Genomic DNA, 23,930 nt, shown 5'->3' with positions numbered 1-23,930 from the left:
GCTTCCTATAGCCAGAGTGGCTAGCAAACAAGTTAAAGTCTTTGTGATGCCAAACTCTTTTGCTTCTGAAAATCTTCAATGTGAACTCCAATTTGATATATGACTGCAGTTGGATTTAATAAGCAAGGGAAAGCCACACTGCTGTGGACTTTAGTTCTAGTCAAGTCTGTGGCTAAAGAAAGGAGAAAAAGAATACAGCTCCCTAAAATATTCAAGTATCTCCTTAGTCTCCCTGAATTTTTATGAGCCTGCCTACCCAATGACCTCAGGTGAAGGTGAGGGACCAATGCACTGGGATTATTACCTTCCTTCTTTTATTGTTCTTAAAAGATCTCAAATACTGCAAGAACCATCCTCTCCTGCTATTTCCACTCATATAACTTGAGCAGTCCATGTTTCGGAGAAATGAAATGTTTTTCAAGTAGCTCTGTCTTTGGTAAACAGTCATCCAATGTTTCAACTCCTTCCCCATTTCCTGCCCATAAGTATCCCATTCTTCATCCTTTCAAAGTTCAGCTCAAATGCCACCTCTTCCACAAAACCTCCAATCTTTTCTTTTTCCACAAGAATAGTTCTTCGTGTGTACAGACAACTAATGATTCCTATCTCACAGTGATTCCACTTATATTTAATTGTGAAATGAAGTGTGATGCAAAAGGAAAATGTGGGCTTTGAAACCAGGTAAACTTGGATTCAAACTCTGACTCAATGACAGAGGTAGACCAACAAAAGACAAAATGATCATGTAAAGCAATGAGCACTCTGTTAATATGAGTGTCTTCTTTTTATTCTCACCAACTTGCCCTCTTTGAGGGGAAAATCACTTTGTCATTTTTGCTTGCCTTCTGTCATGTCCATCAGTACCATCATTATCACAATAATATAGTGGGTAACGTTTACTTATGTGCCAGCACTAATCAAAGCACATTGCATTATATGTATTAACTCATTTTATACTTACAAAAATCTTACCCTAGGTCACATATCTGGTGAGAAGCAGAGTAAAGATTTGAATCCAATACATCTGGCAGCAAAGCTTGCTCTCATAATCATCATACTAAACCTCCACTCTAAGTATGGTCTTTGTTAATGAAGAAATTTGCCTTTCTAAGGAATATACATAATGCTTTGGCAAAATCTGACCAATGCGTAGTTAGCTTCCCCCAGAATTTCACTTTCCATTAAAAGGAAAATAGGCTTTTCCAAACAAAGTCATAAAATGATCTTATGGAAAATATCCAACATTTTCTATCACTACCCCAACAGAATACTATTTAAGTACAAAATTTATATAGTTTTTCTTCTGAAGTAAAAACAGTTCTATTTAATCAAGCCTTTCTAAATCTGAAAATGAAGAACAAGTTAAGCATGCAGGAGACTGCTAAAGAATTAATTGATCTTTTCAATGAAAGACTGCACATTACTTTTCACAAATACCTGAAATCTAATAGCAACACTGCAAGGCCTAATCTACTTACCATTTAAATTAAAACCCCAAAAATAATTTCAGATATCATTTCTCTTAAAGCAAGTGGTTTTGTTTTTTTTTTATAAAATATTAATGGTCTAAGCCATAGGCTCTCCTTATTGTACCTGAACTAATTTGATCTGAATTTTATGAGAGACTGATTCTCTCTTAATCAATGCAGTAGTTTCCAAAAGGTCGTACTCCCAGAGAAGACTTACACCACAGAGCAAGCATAACATCCTTTCTTGCTACTCTCACGAATTAAGAATGCACCATCGGGTTTCCCATAAAGCAAGTCCTCTGCTTGTACTCGATTGATATCCTCAACAAACCAGGTTTTCTCATCATAATGGGGCAGGTTTTCATCTTCCTCATTGATAAAATAGGTCCTAAAAATTAAATGTTAAAATATTATTCTAACAATCAGGTTACTTATATCTAAAGGCAAATTCACAAATAAAACTCTCTTCTAAATCTTTAACCATAAAATGACAAAATGAAATTGTATTTAGCTGGATGCTTTTTAACAACTTCATTACTTGCTATGGTACAGAAAGCACAAATTTCATGTCTCATCCAACACATGTGTATGTCTCCATGATCAAAGCATTTGTTTTATGTGATTTGCAGGTCTCTGAACTCAAGCCTATAGGGTACTCTAGAAAATTCAATTTGAAAGAAAAGCAAAGTTCTTGATTCAATGTCCTCAAATGACAATGAAAACCAACATTTGGCATGTATAAAGAAGGTCTATGTCTTATATTGGAAACAAAGCCCTCTGACAGAAAGGTACAGAGGGAACTTACTCATCAGCATCCTCATTCTTGATTCCCAGCCAGGCATTTAGGCGTTTCTGCCTCACTCCTTTGTGATTGAGCCATCTGCCAGAGGGAAGACACCAGTGTCAGTATCTGTGCAAATTCTGCTTGGACAAAGTAGACACGACCAAGCCAATCAAACTTGCAGAGTCCATGAACTTATTTTCCAGTCCTACTGAGAGTGGCCAGAGATTTCCCTAAACTAGTTTCTCCATTACTTTTCCTTCAACTGTCTGCAAAATGGTAGAAATACAAAGAGCTACTTGAAATGAGACACTTCTCTCACTTTGAATTTTCCTTTTCCAGAAGGTTTTACCACCACCAGCACACACATACTTACATTCAAACACAGTGGGACACATATTGCTCTATTCCTGTGTGGTCTACTACATTGAGTTTAGAAATTAAGAGTGGCAATCTGAGTACTTAATATACATTTACTTCATTACCAGGCAAATCATAGTATTTTAAAATACAGCGACATTTTAAAAAATTATTTTAGAGAAAGAAATATTGATTTGTTGTTCCACTTATTTATGCATTCACTGGTTGATTTTGTATGTCCTCTGACGAGTGCTTGAACCCACAACTTTGGTGTATCAGGACAACACTCTAACCAATTGAGCTACCTGGCCAGGAAAATACGGCAACATTTTAGATGTAAAATGATATAAATCACTGAGATGGCTGATGGTCTAAAACTTGACTATACAAAAACTCTTTCATTGCCGACCCCCAACCAGGCTTCTGATCATTTAAGTCTCATCATAAACTATCCTCACTGTCCCAACTAAGGCAATCCCCCAGTCACTCTCTGCACTTTACCATCTTCACAGCATTTGCCTGGAACTGTTTTGTACTTTCACTTGTTAATGTTTGTCTTGTGGACAAAAAAGGGGCCACATACTAAACCTGACAAGCTCAGGGGAGGCCAACATGGCGGTCTTACAAACTCAAGAGATCGAAAGTAAGCACATAGAATGGTCTGAAATTAAAACTTACTAAAAGCAGTTCATTGCTGGTAGTAATGTCCTAGGGTTATATTTTTCCCTAACGAAGGTCAATCTTCACCTTAACTGATCCTGTCTGTTGTCTTTGTGTGTGTGTGTGTGTGTGTGTGTGTGTCTATGATAGCATATCTAATTTCCTTTCCCCCTAAAACCCTCAAAGCACAACCACCACACCAGAGCAGAAACCACAAATCCCCTCATGGTTATCATGTTCATTGTTAACTGTTAACTATCCTATACCCACCGATGTAAAAAAAGTATGTGTCTATTTGTTCCACTTCAAAAAAAATTTTTTTTTCTTTAATGATTTTTAGAGAGAGAGATAGAAATATCGATGAGAGAGAATATCAACTGGCTACCTCCTGCATGCCCCCAACTGGGGATTGGGCCCACAACCTGGGCATGTGCCCCGACCGGGAATCGAAAGGCGACCTCTTAGTCCATGGGTCGATGCTGAACTACTGAGCCACACCAGCTGGGCTTGTTTTACCTTTTTTTTTTAATCCTCACCAGAGGACATTTTTGCATTTATCTTCAGATAGAGAGGGAGGGAGAGAGGGGGGAACAGAGAGAGAGAGAAACATCAATGTCAGAGAGACACATTGAGTGGTTGCCACCCACACAACCCCAACCAGAGCCGGGGACAAACTGCAACCGAGGTCCGTGCCCTGAGCAGGAACCGAACCTCGGACTCTCTGGTCCATGGGCCGACGCTCTAACCACTGAGCAAAACCGGCCACGGCTTGTTTTACTTTTTATCCAATCCCAGAGATCCCCCTCTTTGCTTTCTCCTGCCTCGCTGTCTCCAATGAATTTCATGTAATCCCCTTATACCTCTCCTCCTTTGTAATGTATAAAATAAGGTGCAAAACAACCATTCTCTGGAGCATTTTCTCAATCCCTTAAAATTTTGTTTGCTGGCAACTGTCATCAATTTGGCTCAAATAAACTTGCACAAATTCTTACAGGTTTGGACATTTCTTAAGCTGACAGTCTCCTCCACTAAAATGTAAGCTACTTTAAAGAAAGGAGTCTACTCTACTCATGGTTAATCCCAATGCTGAAAAGAATGCCAGCACATAGTAGATATTCAATAAATAGTCGGTAAATATTTGCTGATGGGTGGTTTTCTGTGTGTTTGTTTGTTAATCCTCACCCAAGGATATTCTTCCATTTATTTTCAGATAGAGTGGGAGGCAGAGAGAGGAAGAGAAAGGGAGAGAAAGAGAAACATCCACATGAGAGGAACACATCAACTGGTTGCCTCCCACATGACCCCGACCAGGGCCAGGGACTAAACTGCAACTGTGGTACATGCCCTTGACCAGAATCAAACCCGTGATTCTTTGGTCCGCGGGCTGACACTCTAACCACTTAGCAAACTGGCCAGGGCTGATGGGGTGGTTTTAATAAATCTTCATGGTCAACTCTAAGGTCATTTTGTTTTTTGGGTTTTATTTTTCTTTTTATTTATTTTATTATTTTTTAAACTTATCTTTATTGTTGAATGTATTACAGATGTTCCTCATTTTTCCCCCATTGACTCCCTCCCCACTCGTGGCCCGCACTCCTACTTTTCCCCACACTGTTGTCTGTGTCCATTGATTATGCACATATGCATGTAAGTTCCTTGGTGTATTTCTTCCCACCCTCCAACCCCCCTTCCCTTTGAGGTTTCTCAGTCTAGCAACCAATTTGTACTTCTTAATCCCTCCACCTTTTTGACCCATTCCCCCAACCCCTCTCCCATCTGGCAACGAACAAAATATTCTCTGTATCTATGAGAATGTTTCTGTTCTACCTGTTCATTTTGTTTGTAGATTCAATTGTCGATAGATATGTATTCATTGCCATTTTGTTTGTTCATATTTTTTATCGTTTTCTTCAAGAAGACCCTTCAACATTTCATATAATAATGGTTTGGTAGTGATGAACTCCTTTAGCTTTTCCTTGTCTGGGAAACTCTTTATATGGCCATCAATTCTAAATGACAGCTTTGCAGGATACAGTAATCTTGGTTGTAGGTTCTTTCTTTTCATCACTCTGAATATTTCTTGCCACTCCCTTCTGGCCTGCAAAGTTTCTTTTGAGAAATCAGCTGACAGTCTTATGGGAACTCCCTTGTAGGTAACGAACTGCTTTTCTCTTGCCGCTTTTAAAACTCTCTCTTTGTCTTGGACCTTTTGCATTTTAATGATGATGTGTCTTGGTGGGCCTCTTGGGGTTCATCTTGTTTGGGACTCTCTGTGCTTCCTGGACTTGTATATTTGTTTCCTTCATCAAGTTAGAAAAGTTTTCTGCCATTATTGTTTCAAATAGGTTTTCAATTTCTTGTTCTCTCTCTTCTCCTTCTGGCACCCCCAGGATGCGAATGTTAGCATGCTTGAAGTTGTCCCAAAGGCTCCTTACACCATCCTCCTTTTTTTGGATTCTTTTTTCTTTTTGCTGTTCTGATTGGGTGTTTTTTGCTTTTTTACATTCCAAATCAATGGTTTGCTTCTTGGCTTTACCTACTTTGCTATTGAATCTGTGTAAATTATTCTTTATTTCAGTTATTGCCTCCTTCATTTCTGACTATGCATCCTTCATTTCTGACCGGTCCTTTTTTATGCTCTTGAGGCCCTCACTAAGTTCGCTGAGGTTCTCACTAAGTACACTGAGCATCCTTATAAGCAGTATTTTGAACTCAGCATCTGTTAGGTTGCTTATCTCCATTTCACTTAGTTCTTTTCCTGGAGTTTTGTTCTGTTCTTTCATTTGGGACCTGTTTCTTTGTCTCCTCATTTTGGCTGCCTCCCTGTGTTTGTTTCTGCGTATTACTTAACAAGAGGTATGGGGCTAGCTGAGACCAGATGCTGCTTGTTTGAAAGAATTTAGGGAAACCTGAAGCAGGATCCAAGACAGGCCAATCCTATGGTAAAGCAACTGGCAACAGCTTGGGTAGGCCCGAAAGTTGGGTGGGGCGGGGCCTCAGGGAATCACCAGGGCGGGGCACCCAGTGTGAGCCAAGTTACTGGAGTCCCAGATATGGCGGCTGTCTGCCACCCCAAGGAAGGGCTCACCAAAGGAACAAAGGCCTCTGACAGCACGTCTGCCCAGTAGAAAGCCCCCTCTTCAGCCCTCGCTCCAATGTCAAACAGCTCAGTTCTTTCCTGTATGTCTCTGGTGCCCCTCAAGTTGCTTCCCCTCTGAGCTTAGAGGGAGCAAGTCCAGGTAAGTCTGTGCGTGGGCCCTTTAAAAGGAGCTTCCTGGGGCTCCAGCTGCCTCAGCCTCCCTGAGCCTCAGTTCCCGCTGGTTTTTCCAGCCAGAAGTTATGGGGACTTCTCTTCCTGGCACTGGAACCCTGAGCAGGGCCGCCTGATGTAGGGTGGGACCCCTCAGTCCTCAGGGAGGACCTTCCCAGCCAAGGAATCCTGATTTTTATCCACCACACATGGGTGTGGGACCAGCCCGTCGGCCTCCACCCCCCCTACCAGTCTTGATGTGGCTTCTTCTTTAATTTTGTAGTTGTAGAACTTCCATTCAGCTTGATTTCAGGAGGTTTTGAATAATGGTTGTTCTGTAGTTTAGTTGTAACTTTGATGTGGTTGTGGGAAGTCACGATACAGCGTTTACTTATACTGCCATCTTGACCGGCTCTAAGGTCATTTTGTGTCACTGACCTCAACTACATTAGATAACTTGAAATCACACCTAATTTTTAAGTTCTTTTAGACAGATTTCATAACCTTTCTAAATAAGACATATCCTTCAGTTAACCTGGATTTCATTTCATATGCTTAGTGAAGCCAGAAAACATGATCTTGCTAAATTTATTTAGTAACAAAACCCCTCCTACACCATCACTTCTGTTAGCAAAATAACCAGATAACTTCTTATAAATACTCTTATCATCCAAACTTTTCTATCCTTAAAAAGTTGATCTTTCCTGCCCTGGCTGGTGTGGTTTAGTGGTTAGAGTGTCGGCCCAAGCTTCAAGGGGTTGTGGGTTCAATTCCCGATCAAGGGCATATACCTGGGTTACAGGTTTGATCTCCGGCCCCAGTCGTGGTGTCTACAGAAGGCAACCAATCAATGTATCTCTCACATCAATGTTCCTTTCTATCTCTCTCTCTTTCTCTTTCACCCACTCTCTCACCCCTCCCCTCTCTCCCTCCATTCCACTCTCCCTAAAAATCAATGGAAAAAATACCTTGGGTGAGAAATAAAAAATAAAGGGGAAATTCTTCTGCTGGATGAATGCCCAATAGAAGCTAAGATGGCAACCGTGAAGAGGCAGTGTCTAATCTGGGGAAAAGACCAGATTGGTTAGGGGGAGGACCCAGCATAAGCCCGCTGAAGGATTAGAAAAGAAAGTGGTCAGTTTGAAAGCCCAGGTAATACAGTCAAAGCTTAACAAAGGCCTCCCTAGGTAACACACATCTGTTCACTGTTCGTTCCTGCACTTGACCACTCGCACCTCTCATGCGCAGCTCAAAGCATGGGCCTAGATACAGCAGCCCAGTGCCCCCCTAATGTAGCTGGGAACAGAGATTAATCTAGCAAATGGGGACAGAGACTGAACTGGACTAAGCTTTAGCATGGACCAAACTAAGAATTTCTGGACCCTGGTCCTTTTTCTGGGCTTGATGAAGACAAGGCTAGACTTCCTCCACAGCTGAACCACCTGACCATGGATGAGACACAGACTCCAGGCACCTGGAAACAGTCTTTTGTGTTGCTCCATCTTCAATAAACCTTACCACTACACCCCATCCTCCCATGCATGGTCCCCAAAATGCTTCCACCAGCAACAACAGCAACATCCAGTTCTCATCCTACTAACTGTGTGGTTTTGACCAGCCTCTGCTTATGCCTCAGTATTTTCTTACAAAAAAAAAAAAAAAAAAAAACAAGAAAAATACTACTCCCATAGCTAATTTATGATGAAGTTATATTAAGGAAAACAAGAGAAAAAATAGCTGGTGTGAGTATTTACCTAGTCCCCAACCCAGCAAGTAGGGGGAAAAAATATGTATATATGGTATCCTTTCTAAAGATCTAATTAGCCTTACTACCCAACTACCACCCACTAAAAGAAGAACTTGTATTTCAGTCCAAGGAAGAGGATTAAATTAGGCAGTCCCTGAGAGAGAGGAATACAAAAAAAAAAAAAATACAAAAAAACTCTGAAGCTGAAGCATAAGTCCTAGAGGAGAAGTTATGCTTCCCTAAAGCCTGGCTACATTACGAGCTGGGGTAACAGTAAAGGGTGCCCCATGCACAAAGCACCTTGGATGAAGGACAAGAAGGTTTTAAGATGCAGAGTCTGGCCCTGGCCGGTTTGGCTCAGCGGTTGGAGCGTTGGCCTGCGGTCCTGAGAGACCTGGGTTCGGTTCCCGCTAAGGGCACGTACCTTGGTTGCGGTTTGTCTCTGGCCCTGGTTGGTTGTGCGGGCGACAGCCACTCGATGTGTCCCTTTCACATCGATGTTTCTCTCTCTCTCTCTGTTCCTCTCTCTCCCTCCCACTCTACCTGAACAAAAAATGGAAAAATGTCCTCGGGTGAGGATGATAAAAAAAAAAAATTAAAAAAAAAAAAAAGATGCAGAGTCTGCTGGTGACCAATAAGGAGATCACTGTGAAGTACACCTCTGAATTTTCTGGATCAGCAGTATTTAACCAGATGGCAGGACCCAATGGTTAGGAGCAAAGGAAGCACCCAATGATGGCAGTAATGGGGGACAAGGGACTTCTGATCCACCAGTTTCCTGGCAGTACTTCATGATGAAATTCTTATATGATCTAAGTGTGTGTATATGTGTAGGAAGTAGAAAGAGTCCTAAATCATTACTGAGATAAAATACTTTTCATATAACCAGTCAGGTAGAAATGTAGAATAAATTAATTCAATGTAAAGAAAAAGAGGAATACAACTTGTCTTACACCAGATTTTATAATCAGAACTTCACATTCCCTACATAAAAATAACATATAAGACATTTTGAAATAAAAAATCAGTTTAAAAAAAAAAGTTAAGTTATGAGATAAATTAAGGAGTGATCCACTACTTAAGATAAAAAAGACCATCACTGGTGGAAATGTAAAACAGTGCAGCCACTTCAGAAAAGTCTGGCAGTTCCTCACTGTTTAACTCAGAAATTCCACTCCTCAGCTTCTACTCAGAACTAAAAACTTATGTCCATACAAAACTTGTACACGGTTTGGCTCAGCAGTTAAAGCGTCAGCCCACGGACTGAAGAGTCCTGGGTTCAGTTCCAGCTAAGGGCACATACCTCGGTTGCAGTTTGTCCCCGGTCTCAGTTGGGGTAGTGTGGGTGGCAACCAGTTGATGTGTCTCTCTCACAGCAATGTTTCTCTCTCTCCCTCTTCCTGCCTCTCTCCCTCCCACCCTATCTGAAAATAAATGCAAAAATGTCCTCGAGTGAGGATAAAAAACAAATTGGGGTCATGCAGGTGATAACCAGTCTTCTCCACCACCCCCTCTCCTTCCTCCCTCCACTCTGTCTAAAGATAAACGTAAAAAATATCCTTAGGTGAGGATTGGAAAAAAAAATTTAATTAAAAAAAAAAAAGCCTGAGTCTATGGAACAGTCAGGTCTTTACTCTGTCTTCTCCTGCCAGGAGTTTGAATTGAGTTGTTTTACAAGCATGAAACCCATAAACATATTCCGTAACAGTCTATTCATTACCTAGAACTAAATTTATTTTCCTTTCTCATGTATTTTCTCTTTGAAGCTATCATTTCTCTACCCACAATTTGTTGTGATATCTTTTCAGCCATATTTGGATAATATCCCTAAAACAGTTGTCCCTCGCCACGTTGCACTTCGACCTTCGCAGCTTCACTCTACCGCAAAGCGCAAAGTGGCGAGGGACAACTGAATAAATAAAGCATCCTACTTCGCAGAAATTCATTTATCGTGGTAGAGTCTGGAACTGATTAATCACTATAAACGAGGGCCAACTGTATCTAACTAAATCATATAGTTTTCCATAATATTAAAAAATTGAGTTTTACTCTTCAGATCAAATTATCTTTCATGCTTGTTATCAACACATTTCTATTACTTAAATACAGAGTTTCATTTATTAAATATAAAACCCTTCAATAGATTGTTCTGTATACTTTTCTACAGGCAAATGTCCTTGCCTTTCCATTTCTGTGGTTCTAATATATAACCAAAGATTCTGGTTTTTGTGTTTTAGGCAAACATTATTCTGTACTTTTTAAGCTACATCACTTTGTTCATGCCACAGCCACCCTCTGAGATTTCCAAAGCATTTTTACAAATTAGAATCCTACAATACTCCCAACACAATGACTTTAGGTAAACTCTAGTACCCCTACTACTAACAAAAACACTTTCCTACATTCTTACTGGCCATTTCTTAATTACAAATCTGTTCTTCTACCTCTGTTTCTAGTGCCAGCAGTAACCTGGTGCCAGTGGTTCCCTCCCACAAAGGCCCGCACTACTTACACAAGGTGCTGATCACGGATCTTGCGCAGCTGAATCAGGTCAGGTTTGATACTGTTCATTTTTTTATCTATTTCCCGGTTGTCCAAAGCTTGTTTCTTCAGATCCTGCTCTAGACGCATTTTGCTATCATGAATCTCACCCAGACGTGATTTCAATTTGTCATAATTCATCATAATTCTGTGAAAACATTCGACATATTAAGGCTAAAATAGGAACCAAGCAGAAGCATTCTATAGTGTGAACAGACTCCTATTATCTTTTTCTTTTTTAATCCTCACCTGAGGGTATTTTTCCATTTATCTTTAGAAAGAGTGTGATGGGAAGAGAAAGAGAGAGAGCCAGAGAGAAACACGGATGTGAGAGAGATACACATCACATCAATTGGCCACCTCCTACATGCCCGCCATTGGGGATTGGGCCCACAACCTGAGCATGTGCCCTGACTGGGAATCGAACTGGCGACCTTTTGGTGTATGGGTCAATGCTCAACCACTGAGCCACACCAGCCGGGCAGAGTCCTAATATCTTAAGAGTGGTCGACATCTGCTGTATTTTCCTGGCCCGTAGCCATTAGCACTCTTCTGGTAATAGCACTCTAATGGTCCCTGTAGTATGGGTTCCCTTCCCCCATTTCAGATTCACAGGTGAACATCCACACAACCCAGCTTGGCCCATAAAACTATCCCATTCCATTCTATCCATACTCTCAGGCAACAGTGACTGGTTTACAAATAGGAGTAATACCCAAATTGACTCAATAAGAATCAATTCTAGGACTTTTGCTAGAACTATTGTAAACAGAGCTTCTCTTTCCACTGGGACTGCTGAATTATGAATCTGTATTTGATTCTAGGGACTCCCCGCTGCTGTAATTCCACCTCACTGGGAAAGCCTGCCTGAGGATGAAGCCAACACAGAGAAAATTGGAACCAAAAGGGTATGAGAGAGGATCCTGATGACCTTGTTTGGACTTTGGATCAAGCCATGATTGAACAAGTAAAACTATATGGATGATATCAAGAGAACACAATAAAGCAATTAAGAGCAACTTTGCAGTCAGCTGGACTAAGTGTGAATCTCTGGCCTAACACTTACTGTGTGGCTATGGGCAAGTTATTTAAAATCTCTGAGCTTTTGCCCTGGCCGGTTTGGCTCAGCAGTAGAGCTTCAGCCCATGGACCAATGAGTTGTGGGTTCGATTCCAGCCAAGGACAGGTACCTCAGTTGTTGTTTGCCCCAGGCCCTGGTTGGGGCCTTGCGGGAGGCAACCAGTCCATGTGTCCTTCTCACATTGATGTTTCTCTCTCTCTCCCTTTCTCTCCCTCTTTCTCCCACCCATTCTATCTGAAAATAAATGGAAGAATATCCTTGGGTGAGGATTAAAAAAAAAAATGTCATCATGTTACTTTACCTCCCATTGCAACTAAACTACAAGTTCTTCTCTATTTCTTTGTTATTAATAATTGCCATTTATTGACAGCATATACCAAGATACACTCACACACACATAAACATGCCTTTCTATATCAAGAATATGTGTATATATGTGTGTGGGTGCATCACTTAATTCTCATAGCATTTCAACAAGACATTATCCACAGTTTATGGAAGAGGAAAACAGGCTTGAAAAATTAAGTAACTCACCCAAGGTCACACAGGTAGTAAATAGTCAACAAAGAATTCAAACCCATGGTTTTAACTATTAAGCTATACTGCCTCACAGCACTTAGCCCTATTCTTCTTTTTTTAACTTTTTTTTCTTTATTGATTTTGGAGACGGAAAGAGACATAGAAACATCAATGAGAAAGAACATCGATTGGCTGCCTCCTGCATGCCCCCCACTGGGTATTTGGCCTACAACCTGGGCATGTGCCCTGACAGGAATCGAACCGGCGACCTCTTGGTGCATGGGTCAATGCTCAATCACTGAGCCACAATGGCTGGGCATTAGCCCTATTCTTTTGCACACAGAAGTTCACTAACACTTTGGTGCTAATATGAAAAATAATTTTGCTTTCCCCTTGCAGAGGATTCATTTTTATTTGTTATCCACTTCTTCACTCCTCAACCCATTGTCATCTGGCTCAGTCTTCCAATATTCCACTAAATTTGCTTTGTTTTGTTTTGTTTTATCCTCACCCGAGGACATTTTTTGATATTTTGTTCAGATAGAGTGAGAGGGAGAGAGAGAGAGAGAAACATCGACGTGAAAGTGACACATCGAGTGGTTGCCACCCACACGACCCAACCAGGGCTGGGGACAAACTGCAACCAAGGTACGTGCCCTTAGCGGGAACCGAACCCGGGTCTCTCCGGACCGCAGGCTGACGCTCTAACCGCTGAGCCAAACCGGCCAGGGCCCACTAAATTTGCTTTGATAAAGGCTTACAATACCCTTCGGTTGTCGGATCCAATACTTCTCATGCTGCTCATTCTCCCTGTGTAATCTCATTCTTAGCATCTGAACTCCAAATCCAACAGCCTTTCAGACTACTCCACTGGGTTCTCACAGGAGCCTCATACTCATTGGTTCCAACCCCAAACTCTCCTCATACTCTCTATTTTGGTGGATAACACCATCCCTTAGTTACTCATATTCCTTAGTCACTAGGAATAATCTTTGACTTATGCCATACCTATCATTCCTGGTCAGGCCTCAAGTCCTCAGCATTTCCATTAACTCCACCTCCTTCCCTGCCATTGATCTGGTTTAGGGCCTCACCATCTTTTAACCTGATGATGACAAGACTGCAGCCACCTACAACAGTCAGGCTGCTCTTTTTGCCCCACAGTCTTGTTCCACCTCCAATTTATTCTCAGACTGCTGCTATTGATTTTCAGTTCCACAAATATTCAACAAGTATCACTTTGTACTCTCCAGTACCATAACAGGTGCTGTAACTATCAGGAAAATAAGCCAACATCCTTATTTTCAATAAGCTCACAGTCTAGTGAGTGGGACAGTCAGTAAATATTACAGTAGAGATCAGGACCAATACTGTAGGAGTAGGGACAAAAAGTCCCCAAACCAGTCCAGAGAATCAGGGAATATTTTCTAGAAAAAGAAAATAAAGCTGAGTCCTAAAGGGTGAGCAAGAGTTAACATTTAGGAGGATGGAGAAAGAATGCAGAAGAGAGGAGGTTCAGTTTGGTGCCATTGGTGGGAACAGCAAGTATTTCCATATGGAAGAACTGTGCAGTTTGAGGGGTAAAAGCAAACACAACAGAGATTATTGGGGAAGAAAGGACATCTTGTCTCACTGACGCACTTGGAGGTACTAGGGAGATTTACCGTTCAATTTCCTTTTCATTCCCCTCTCTGCGAAATCGCTCAATATATTCTTTGCGATATTGTTCTTGTGTGTGACACTGCTCTTCAAATATTTTAATTGTTTCATTAAAAGCTTCAATTGCAGTCCTCTTCATCTGTATTTCCTATAGGAGAGAAAAAGAAAGACACACTTTATTATCTTTGTAGCTTTGTTACAATCCCATGTAAGACTGAATTCAGAAGGCTAACCCAGTAATTTTCAATGTTTTTCATCTCATGGCACACATAAACTAATTACTAAAATTATGTGGCACACCAAAAAATATATTTTCTGCCTATCTGACAAAAAATAGATGTAATTCTGATTAAGTAACACCAGATGGCTATTGTTGCATTGGCTGTTGTCATTTTTTTAATTTGACAATCTAAGGAAAAAGAAGTCAGTGCCCCCAACTAAATAGTCAGGTATTGCATGTTTAAAAAATTCTTGCAGCACACCAGTTAAAAATTGATAGGCTAAAACCCTTATTACTTATATGCAAAGCATTCATTAAAACCCTAAAATAAAAGAAAAAGAACTATTACATGAAGTTATAGCTGAGAACACAGAAAAGCCTCTGAGTTGCTAAGCAGGATTAACCCTGAACACCTTGAAGACAAAGATGAAGTTCTGTCTTTGCACCTATTGTAGTGCTGACCCCAAAAGGTCCTGAAGGAGTGAATGGATAGAGCTGAGGAGTTCATGCACCAATGTGCAAAGCCTTATTCACAGAAGAACGCTATAGAGTCTACTTAGTCTTACTTTCATTTCTAAAGCATGCAGTTTTCAAAATAGAGTCATCAGTAGATTAATCTGATTAGAAGCAGAAAATAAAAAGGGGAAGAACAGTTGCTAAAATCAGATGCAGAATAAGATGTCAAACTAAAAACTCCACAAAACAAAAGCCTAGCAGGCTAAGCCATTCAGCACTAGGGTAAGAAGTCCTATACATTTAGATGGAGCTCTGAGGGTATTCGTAGACTTTATCATCTAAATCATGATTCGCCTAAAATCTTCAAAGAGGATTAGATTTTGTTCAATTTACTTTAGAAACTCAAGAAATGTATATAAAGGTCTAGAAAGATTACTATCCTAAATGTTTACAATTTTCAAAGTTTTGTTGCTTATGAGATAATTCCTCAACTATGCAGCATTGATTGATTTCAACAAATGATTACTGAAAATCCACTATACAGGAAATAACATATGGTGATAAAGAGATTCGTAAAACAGGGAGCCTACCTTTCAGGATTTAGACTACAGGTGAAATAGATTTCTGAACTCTAATAGGTTTTGTTTCACGTCATGGTGGAGGGGTGGGGTGATTTCAAGTGGGGTGAATTAGTTAAGTAATTGCTTTACAGAGGTCTCATGGAGAAGGCGGCATTTGAAGAATTAAAGAACTGTGGTAGGAGAAAATGAAGCATTGCACATATTTGTCATGGCATGTATATGAAATATGGGATGTTCAGGGATAAGCAAATACTCAGTAGGGTTGGAACATAAGGGGATTGGCTGATGAGAGAAGCTCAAACCTTTAAGATATTCCATATAATTGAGGTTATATCATATATATCTCAAATAGTACTAAAAACTTAAAATGACCATATCTAAATATTTAGCTACAAATTCCACAACTCTGAAATTATAGTACAGGATCCTGGCTCCCTTGCAAGTTTAGAAATTACTTACAAAGTTCTGGCCCGGTATCTACAAAGAAAATACCAAAAATCTAGACTTCGACTAACACTGATATATGTGTTGATAGATAGAGCAGCAAATGGGAAAGTATTTGATATTACAGCCCAAGCAGCAGCTCCCCCATAAATAATGCCACTATACCACCTGGCCAGTGTGGCTCAGTGGTTAAGCATCGATCCATGCACCAAGACGTTGTTGGTCAATTCCTTGTCAGGGCACATGTCCAGGTTGTGGGCCTGATCCCCAATTGAGGGCATGCAGGAGGCATCCAATCAATGTTCTCTCTCATTGATGTTTCTATCTTTCTCTTCCTCTCCCATCCTCTCTCTCTAAATATCAATAAAGAAAAAAACAATGCAACTATACCAACCACCAAACCTATAAACCTACCTGTATGTACACTGTTTCCTTCTTCTTCTCTCTCTTTTTTTTTTATTAATCCTTACCCAAGGACATTTTTCCATTTTTTATGCAGGTAGAGCAGGAGGGAGAGAGAGGAAGTAAGAGAGGGAGAAACATCGATGTGAAAGGGACACATCGAGTGGCTGCCACCCGCACAACCCAACCAGGGCCAGGGACAAACTGCAACCGAAGTACATGCCCTTAGCGGGAACCGAACCCAGGTCTCTCTGGACCGCAGGCCGACGCTCTAACCGCTGAGCAAAACCGGCCATGGCTCTTCCTCTTCTCTTTATCTACTTGTGCTCTGGGTCTCAACTCCTCTTCCTTTCTCAGGTACTTCATCCATCACATCAGCCAGCCTCTCTTACACCATTAACTACTCTCCTAGTCTAATGATGGTTCCTTCTCATCAACATACAGACAAGTTCTAGTTACACTACTCTGAGAAAAAAAAAAATCCCTAACCCTAAATTCTTTCCCAGTCCCAGTTAAGCTTCTCTCTTTCCTCATCTCTCATTCACACTCAAACTGACTCTGTTTTGGCTTCTGTACTCACCATTCCACAGAGACTGCTGTTCCAAGGTCACCAATGATCTCATTGCCAAATTCCTGTCTCCTATCCCAATCCATCAGTAAGTCATATCACTTTTCATCCTAATTTTTTGTAATCCAGATGTTAAATAGCCCCACATACAATCTATTCTCACCCTGTGCCAACTCTGACTCAGGACACACAATCTCTTTCCCATTCTCTGGAAAGAATTCACTTACATCAAAACAAATTAGGTTTTATCTAAGATTTCATAGAAATACAGAGGAAGTCTATAACATTTATAAACACTATAACACATGGAGGTCTATAACATTTATAAACACTACAACATTTATACAAAGAGGAGGTCAATTCTTTAATCTCTGACACTTATTGTCCCAGTACTACTAATTACTGGATCCCTCCCTCTCCTCCCCCACCTCCCAAAGCTTGAAGTCTCCATGGCTTTCTGTACACAGCCCCATTTCAGTCCTGCTCTGAATTCTCACATAAAGAAATTTAGCCCTCTTCTAACTTTGATCTACTAGTGGCTTTTTGGTTGCCTCCGTCTTCCCGCTCCTCCTCCCCCACACCCAGCTCTCCAACCAGGGCTTCCAAGTCCAGAACCCAGTCTTACATCAGCTGCTCAAAACTCATAATCTGCTGTGAAATCCTTAATATGACTAAGCATGTTTCCAGCATGTGGAGCTTTCTCTAGCTGTGTCAGAAAAGAGAAATGTAGCTCTATACAAGCCAAAGCCACATGCAAGAATAGCCATTTTTTTTCTAGCCTCTATTCACAGGAGAGTTAGCCCTCCCCTAGATTCCACTTCACACCATAAGTCTGACTCCATGCCCTTGCCAAAGGGAGTGCTTTTGGTTCATTATCTTGTATAAATTAATTCAACAAATATGACCACTAACTATATGCTAAGCATTATTTGAAGTGTTTGGGATACATAAGTGAACAAGCTTAAAGATTTTTGCCCTCACCCTGGTCGATTTGGCTCAGTGGTTAGAGCGTCGGCCTGCGGTCCAGAGAGACCTGGGTTCGGTTCCCGCTAAAGGCACGTACCTCAGTTGCAGTTTGTCCCCGGCCCTGGTTGGGTCGTGCAGGTGGCAGCCACTCAATGTGTCCCTTTCATGTTGATGTTTCTCTCTCTCTCTCTCTTCCTCTCTCTCCCTCCCGCTCTATCTGAACAAGAAATGGAAAAATGGCCCTGGCCAATTTGGCTCAGCAGTTAGAGCGTTTGCCTGTGGTCCAGAGAGACCTGGGTTCGGTTCCTACTAAAGGCACATACCTCGGTTGCAGTTTGTCCCCGGCCCTGGTTGGGTCATGTGGGTGGCGACCACTCGATGTGTCCCTTTCACATTGATGTTTCTCTCTCTTTCTCTTCCACTCTATCTGAACAAAATATCGAAAAATATCCTTGGGTGAGGATTAAAAAAAAAAAAAAAGAAAGAAATGGAAAAATGTCCTCGAGTAAGGATTAAAAGAAAATTTTTTTTTTGCCCTCCTGGAACTTATAGTTTAGTGAATTATACAGACAATAAATAACAGACATGGCAAATAAATAAACGACATAGTTTATTAGAAGGTAGGAAATGTTATGGAAAAAAAGAAAAGTAGAGTGGGGAAGGAAGGTTGGAATGTGAGTTGTAATTTTAAATAAAATTGTCAGGTAGGTCTTAATTTGATGACAACATTTGAGCAAAAACTTCAAGAAGGTGAGGAGGTTAGCCATTTGACTATCTGGGGTCAGGGGGATGTGTTTCAGGCAAGGAAACAGCCAGTGCAAACACACAAAGGTAGGAAGCAGGTGTAGTATATTCAAGGAACAACAAGGAGGCTAGTGGGCTGTGCCATAAAGAAGAAGAGAGTTTAAGAAATGAGGTCCAAGAGGAAGAGGGGCACACAGATCATAGTGGACATTACAGAAACAACTCTGGCTTTCAGTCTGGGTAAAATGTAGAACCAGAGCTGGGTCTTAAACAAAGGAGTGCTGTGACCTATGTTTTATAAGTATCACCTAGCTGCTATGTTGAGAACTGATCAGTGGAAGCTGATAAATAAGGAAAGGAAGCCCGCCTAGGAGGTTTCTGTGGCAAATCAATGCAAGAAATGATAGTGGCTTAGATCAAGGTATTAGCCACGAATATAGTGAGAAGGGGTTGAATTCTGGGTATATTCGAAAGGTAAAATCGCCCAGCCGGTGTGGCTCAGAGGTTGAGCATCGACCCATGCACCAAGAGGTCATCGGTTTTATTCCCAGTCAGGGCATATGCCCAGGTTGTGGGCCAAATCCCCAGTGGGGGGCAACAAGGAGGCGGCCAATCTCATCCATCTCTCTCTCTCTTCCTCCTCTCTCTCTAAAATCAATAAAGTAAAAATAAATAAATGAATGAATGAATAAATATAAAGTCAACAGGAATTGCTGATGGATTGGATGCAAGTTATAATACAAAGAATCTATTGAATGACTTCAAGGATTTCGACCCAAGTAAGAAGGAGAGGATTGCTCTCAATAAACGGGAAAGGCTAAGGGTAGAACAGTCTGAGGTGAAACATCAGAGTCAATTTTGTATATATTAAAATCTTCTAAACCTCCAAGTGAAGTTGTTGAATACATAGTTGGATGTATGAATATAGAATTAAGAGAAATTGCAAGGACCAGAGATATGTTTGGGAGTTACTGGCATATAGATGGTATGTAAAGCCTTATGAGATTGTTTGAAATTACCAGAGAGTAAATGAGTAAGTAGAAAAGAGAATGCTGGTCCAATAGCTCAGTTGGTTATAGCGTTGTCCCACTGAATGCATAAATAAATGGAACAACAATTTAATGTTTCTCTTGCTCAAAAAAAAAAAAAAAAAAACTGGAATAAATTTTGGGGGAAAAACGAGAGAGAAAGAAGATAACCGAGGTCAAAGAGGAGAAATAAAAATAAATAAATAAAAATAAAGAAGATTGAGAAGGAACAATCAGGGAGGTCCAAATCTCAATTGCATCTGCTTATTTTCAGATCTGAAAGCTCCATTTATGGTTTTTATTATGGATTCCTGTTCTACCTCTAATCTATAGAAATATTCATATTGGCTTTGCATACAGCCATGTGCTTTTAATGCTTATCATTTTTAGTGGTAGATATAACATAAGTGCATAAAACAAATGCACAGCTTAACAAATTATTATAAAATGAACATCCACTACCAGCACCCAGGAAATTCCCTGTGCATCCTTTCTGGATCATAACTTTCTGCTTCTTCCCAATCCACCGCCCCTGACTTGGTGATAACACTATCCTTTATGATGATCATTTCCTTATGATTCTTTACCACTTTATGTTCCCATCCAAAATAAAAAAGTTAACATCTGCCTGGTTTTGTACATTATATGAACAGACTTGTATTATATGTATTCTTTTGCATTTTTTATTCAATATTCTTTGTGAGATTAAACATAGTGTTGTATGTTGCCCTTACTATATTTGCGTGTGTAAGCATACACACACAAGAACAGTAATCCATCAATGCTTTGTTTGATGCAGAGGAAAAAAATTAAAGTATGACATTTTGACTAATTCACATCGTGTTTAACAAATATTGTCAGAGTACTTCAAACTTTTGAAGAACAGGACCTCATCTCTCCCTCTGTGTTTCTGGAGTCAAGCATAGTATCAGGCCTAGACTAGGTATTCAATAAGTAGTTTTGGATGGTTATACTGACCTTTGTAACCAGATTCTCTGCCTCTGTCTGTCTGTCTCTCTCTCTCCCCCACACACTACTCAAATATAGTTGGGGTTACCATTATCTATCTCCACCTTACAGTTGGGGAACTTAAAACATAGACAGAATCTTTCAAGCGATACAAGTAATTTTCAACATAACCAGGATTAGAAAATAAACCTCCTGAATTCTAATTCAGTTCATTTTATATATTTTAAGAAGGTAATACATGCAAACAGAAAAAATAAATCAAACAATATTAAAGAATATATAGTAAAGAGTAAGTCTTCTTTTGGACTCTCACTGCCTTAATTATCTTACCCAGAGGATATATCAGTTTCTGAACAGAGACATTCTGAGTACATATTAACGTGTACACATATATTACCCTCTATACTCTTTTTTTTTAACCATAAATGACAGTACACCACATATAATTTTCTATAGTTTACTTCTTTTTTACTTACTATATCTTAGAAATCACTCCAAATCAGTAAATATAGACCCCCCCCCATAGTTACAGAAGACTTTCTCCACAGCCCCTGCAGCTTTAGTTGTGCTCTGCAACTTTGTCTATACAGTGGGAGGAAAGTGGAAGTAGTGTGTGTTTCTAGCAAGTAGCCTTAAAATAGGGAACATCCCTGCCCCACCAGTGTGGCTCAGTGCTTGAGCATCGTCCAATGGACTGCGAGGTCCTGGTTTGATTCCCGGTCAAGGCATATGCCCAGGTTTCAGGCTCAATCCCCGGTAGGGAGCGTGTAAGAGGCAGCCGATCAATGTTATCTCTCTCACATTGATGTTTCTATTTCTCTCTCACTTCCTCTCTAAAAATTCAACTAAAAAAACACATAAAAATAGGAAACTTCCTTTCCCTTTCCTATTCTTCCTTCCCATTTGCTAGAATATGGTTATTATGGCTATATATTGGAATAAGCCAACTTCTTCAGATAGTAAAGCATCAAGACAGAAGGACCCTAGTCCCTTATTACTGTGGAGTCACCATAAAACCCCTGAACTGCCTATCCATGAAAGAAGAATAAATTTCTATCTGAAGCCTTTGTTGTTTTATATTTTTTGTCACTTGCAAGCAAATCTTATTCTAATTAATACTAACTGATATAAAATATATCCTTAACCAATAAAAAAGTGATTTATGAATGAGAGAGGAATTTATATCAAAGTCTTAAAAAGGCTATTTAAGACATGAAGATCGCTAAAGATTGTCAAGTGAAGTAAAGAAAATCTGATATAACTTAATGTTGCATACTGGCCCTAAATTTAAAAAATATACTAACCTGGGATGTTCTGGTATATTCTTCATATAGCCTGTCATACTCTTTACTCTTTTCCTGATATTGAGAGTGGTACTCCTGAAGTTTTTTACCTACTGCATCAATGTTATCTTCTTTTACGAATTGATCCTGTGCAGGTAAACAAAGAATGTAAAGAATGTCAACAATTCTGACATGAATTTTCACATCTGTTTATTTTTAAATTGCATTTCTACTGTAAATTTAAGCCACTGGATTAATATTAAGTATGCAAAAGCACTAAATCCTTTTGTTAACACTAAGATCAGTCTTCTTATCACAACAAAATAGTTAATACTTTAAAGATCAAGAAATAAAGTACAAATAGAAAATATTAAAGTATTTTTATATAAAGTTAATAAATACATGAACCAAGCTATTAATATTTGCCACAAAATAAGTTCTAAAATTCTTAAATCTTCAGTATAAAATTTTAAATGACTAGGTTTTTGTTTGTTTTTTAACTCATAAGCCTGGTAAATTCTAATAAAAAAGTAATCACTTGCCAAATAGCTATAAGGAACTTGTGTAATCATACCTGTTGGTATTTGGACACTGGGTACATCAGCTTCACATCAAGTTTGGGATTGTACTGAGCAAGTGATTCATGATGATAGTGATTAATGAGTTCCACCACAGAATTAAATGTCAGAGGATCAGAAAAGCCATATTTACCATCTCGATGATAGATCTTTATTAACTTATTATTGCCTCCTTTCCTGTGAACAACAAAGCAACAACTATAGATTTTTTCCCCCCAAAATTCTAGTGAAGTACGACTTTCATTATGAAGATATAAAAGCTTGATGTCATGCCTGGCCAGTGTGGTTCAGTGGCTGAGCATCAACCCATGAACCAAGAGGTCATCAGTTCGATTCCCAGTCAGGGTACATGCCCAGGTTGTGGGCCTGATCCCCAGTGGGGGGCATGCAGGAGGCAGCCAATCGATGTTCTCTCTCATCGATGTTTCTTTCTCTCTCTCCCTCTCCCTTCCTTTCTCTCTCTAAAATCAATTTTTTAAAAAGTATTAAAAAATAAAATAAAATAAAAGCTTGATGTCACATAATAAACAAGTTTTGTTATGTTGAGGCTGGAACAGGTGAAAAGGCATTGATAATTATGTGTGTAAAAATATATGTAATGTTATTTTTACAACTATTTATTTTGTCTATAAATATCTTGCTTACTAAAGGTCAACATACCTATAAAGCATTCAGTATCAACAAATTTGGCAAAAATAATCACTTAAGAAAAGTACCATACATATGTTTTGTTTTGTTTCTGAATGAATTATCTAATTTAAATTTTATCAATATATTTTAAGAAAGTATAGAAACAATCTCTTGCTTTTTTTAAATTGATTTTTGAGAGAGAGGAAGGGAGATGGAGAGACAGAAACATCAATGAGAGAGGACATTGATTGGTCACCTCCTGCATGTCCCCCACTGGGAATTTGACCCACAACCTAGGCATGTGCCCTGACTGGAAATCGAACTGGTGATCTCTTGGTGCATGGGTCAACGCTCAACCACTGAGCCACACCGGCTGGGCTAGAAACAATCTCTTTAGGACCTAAAGCTTAGTGGTTATGTGTCTGTGAAGGGAAGCAGAAGCCCCCTCTGTATGAAGGGGGATGATAAACATTTGTCACACAATCACCAACATACTCAAGGTTTTATTGTCTATAGCCACACAAAATCAAGCTCCTTGAATGATTTATAACTGAGTAATTTATCTAGCATCTTACATTATTTTATCTTTCATATTTGCTTATAACTCTTGGAAATGACTATTTAGGCCATCACAATATATAAATGATTCAACTGTTATTCAACTGTTCTACAAAATACAGTTTTGGAAGAGCCATTTATATTAGATGAGTCTAATTTGATTCTTTTTTTTTTTTAATCCTAACCCGAGGACACTTTCTTCCATTTTTTGTTCAGATAGAGTGGGAGGGAGGGAGGGAGGGAGGGAAAGAGAGAGAGAGAGAGAGAAGAGAGAGAAACATTGACGTAAAAGGGACACATCAAGTGGCCGCCACTAACCAGGGCCGCATGACTAACCAGGGCCGGGGACAAACTGCAACCAAGGCACACGCCCCCAGCGGAAACCGAACCTGGGTCTCTCTGGATCGCAGGCCAACATTCCAACCGCTGAGCCAAA

The 23,930-nt window shown here is 39.9% G+C and overlaps 1 protein-coding gene across 2 annotated transcripts in view; it reads right to left on the bottom strand.

Annotated features, from left to right (window-relative positions):
• Positions 1-23,930, bottom strand: part of LOC118626685 (phosphatidylinositol 3-kinase regulatory subunit gamma) — a 109,621-nt gene that overhangs the window by 8,630 nt on the left and 77,061 nt on the right. For both annotated transcript variants that reach the window (XM_036256698.1, XM_036256699.1), the window contains 6 exons: positions 22,303-22,483; positions 21,750-21,875; positions 14,073-14,215; positions 10,780-10,956; positions 2,275-2,349; positions 1,687-1,857 (listed from right to left, as the gene is read on the bottom strand). In XM_036256698.1, coding sequence (XP_036112591.1) covers positions 1,687-1,857; positions 2,275-2,349; positions 10,780-10,956; positions 14,073-14,215; positions 21,750-21,875; positions 22,303-22,483 — 873 coding nt within the window. The remainder of the gene's footprint in view (positions 1-1,686; positions 1,858-2,274; positions 2,350-10,779; positions 10,957-14,072; positions 14,216-21,749; positions 21,876-22,302; positions 22,484-23,930) is intronic.

Source organism: Molossus molossus, unplaced genomic scaffold (assembly GCF_014108415.1).
Source record: "Molossus molossus isolate mMolMol1 unplaced genomic scaffold, mMolMol1.p scaffold_m16_p_12, whole genome shotgun sequence".
In the NCBI taxonomy this organism is placed as follows: Eukaryota; Metazoa; Chordata; class Mammalia; order Chiroptera; family Molossidae; genus Molossus; species Molossus molossus.
This window is presented reverse-complemented; position numbering and strand designations above follow the sequence as displayed.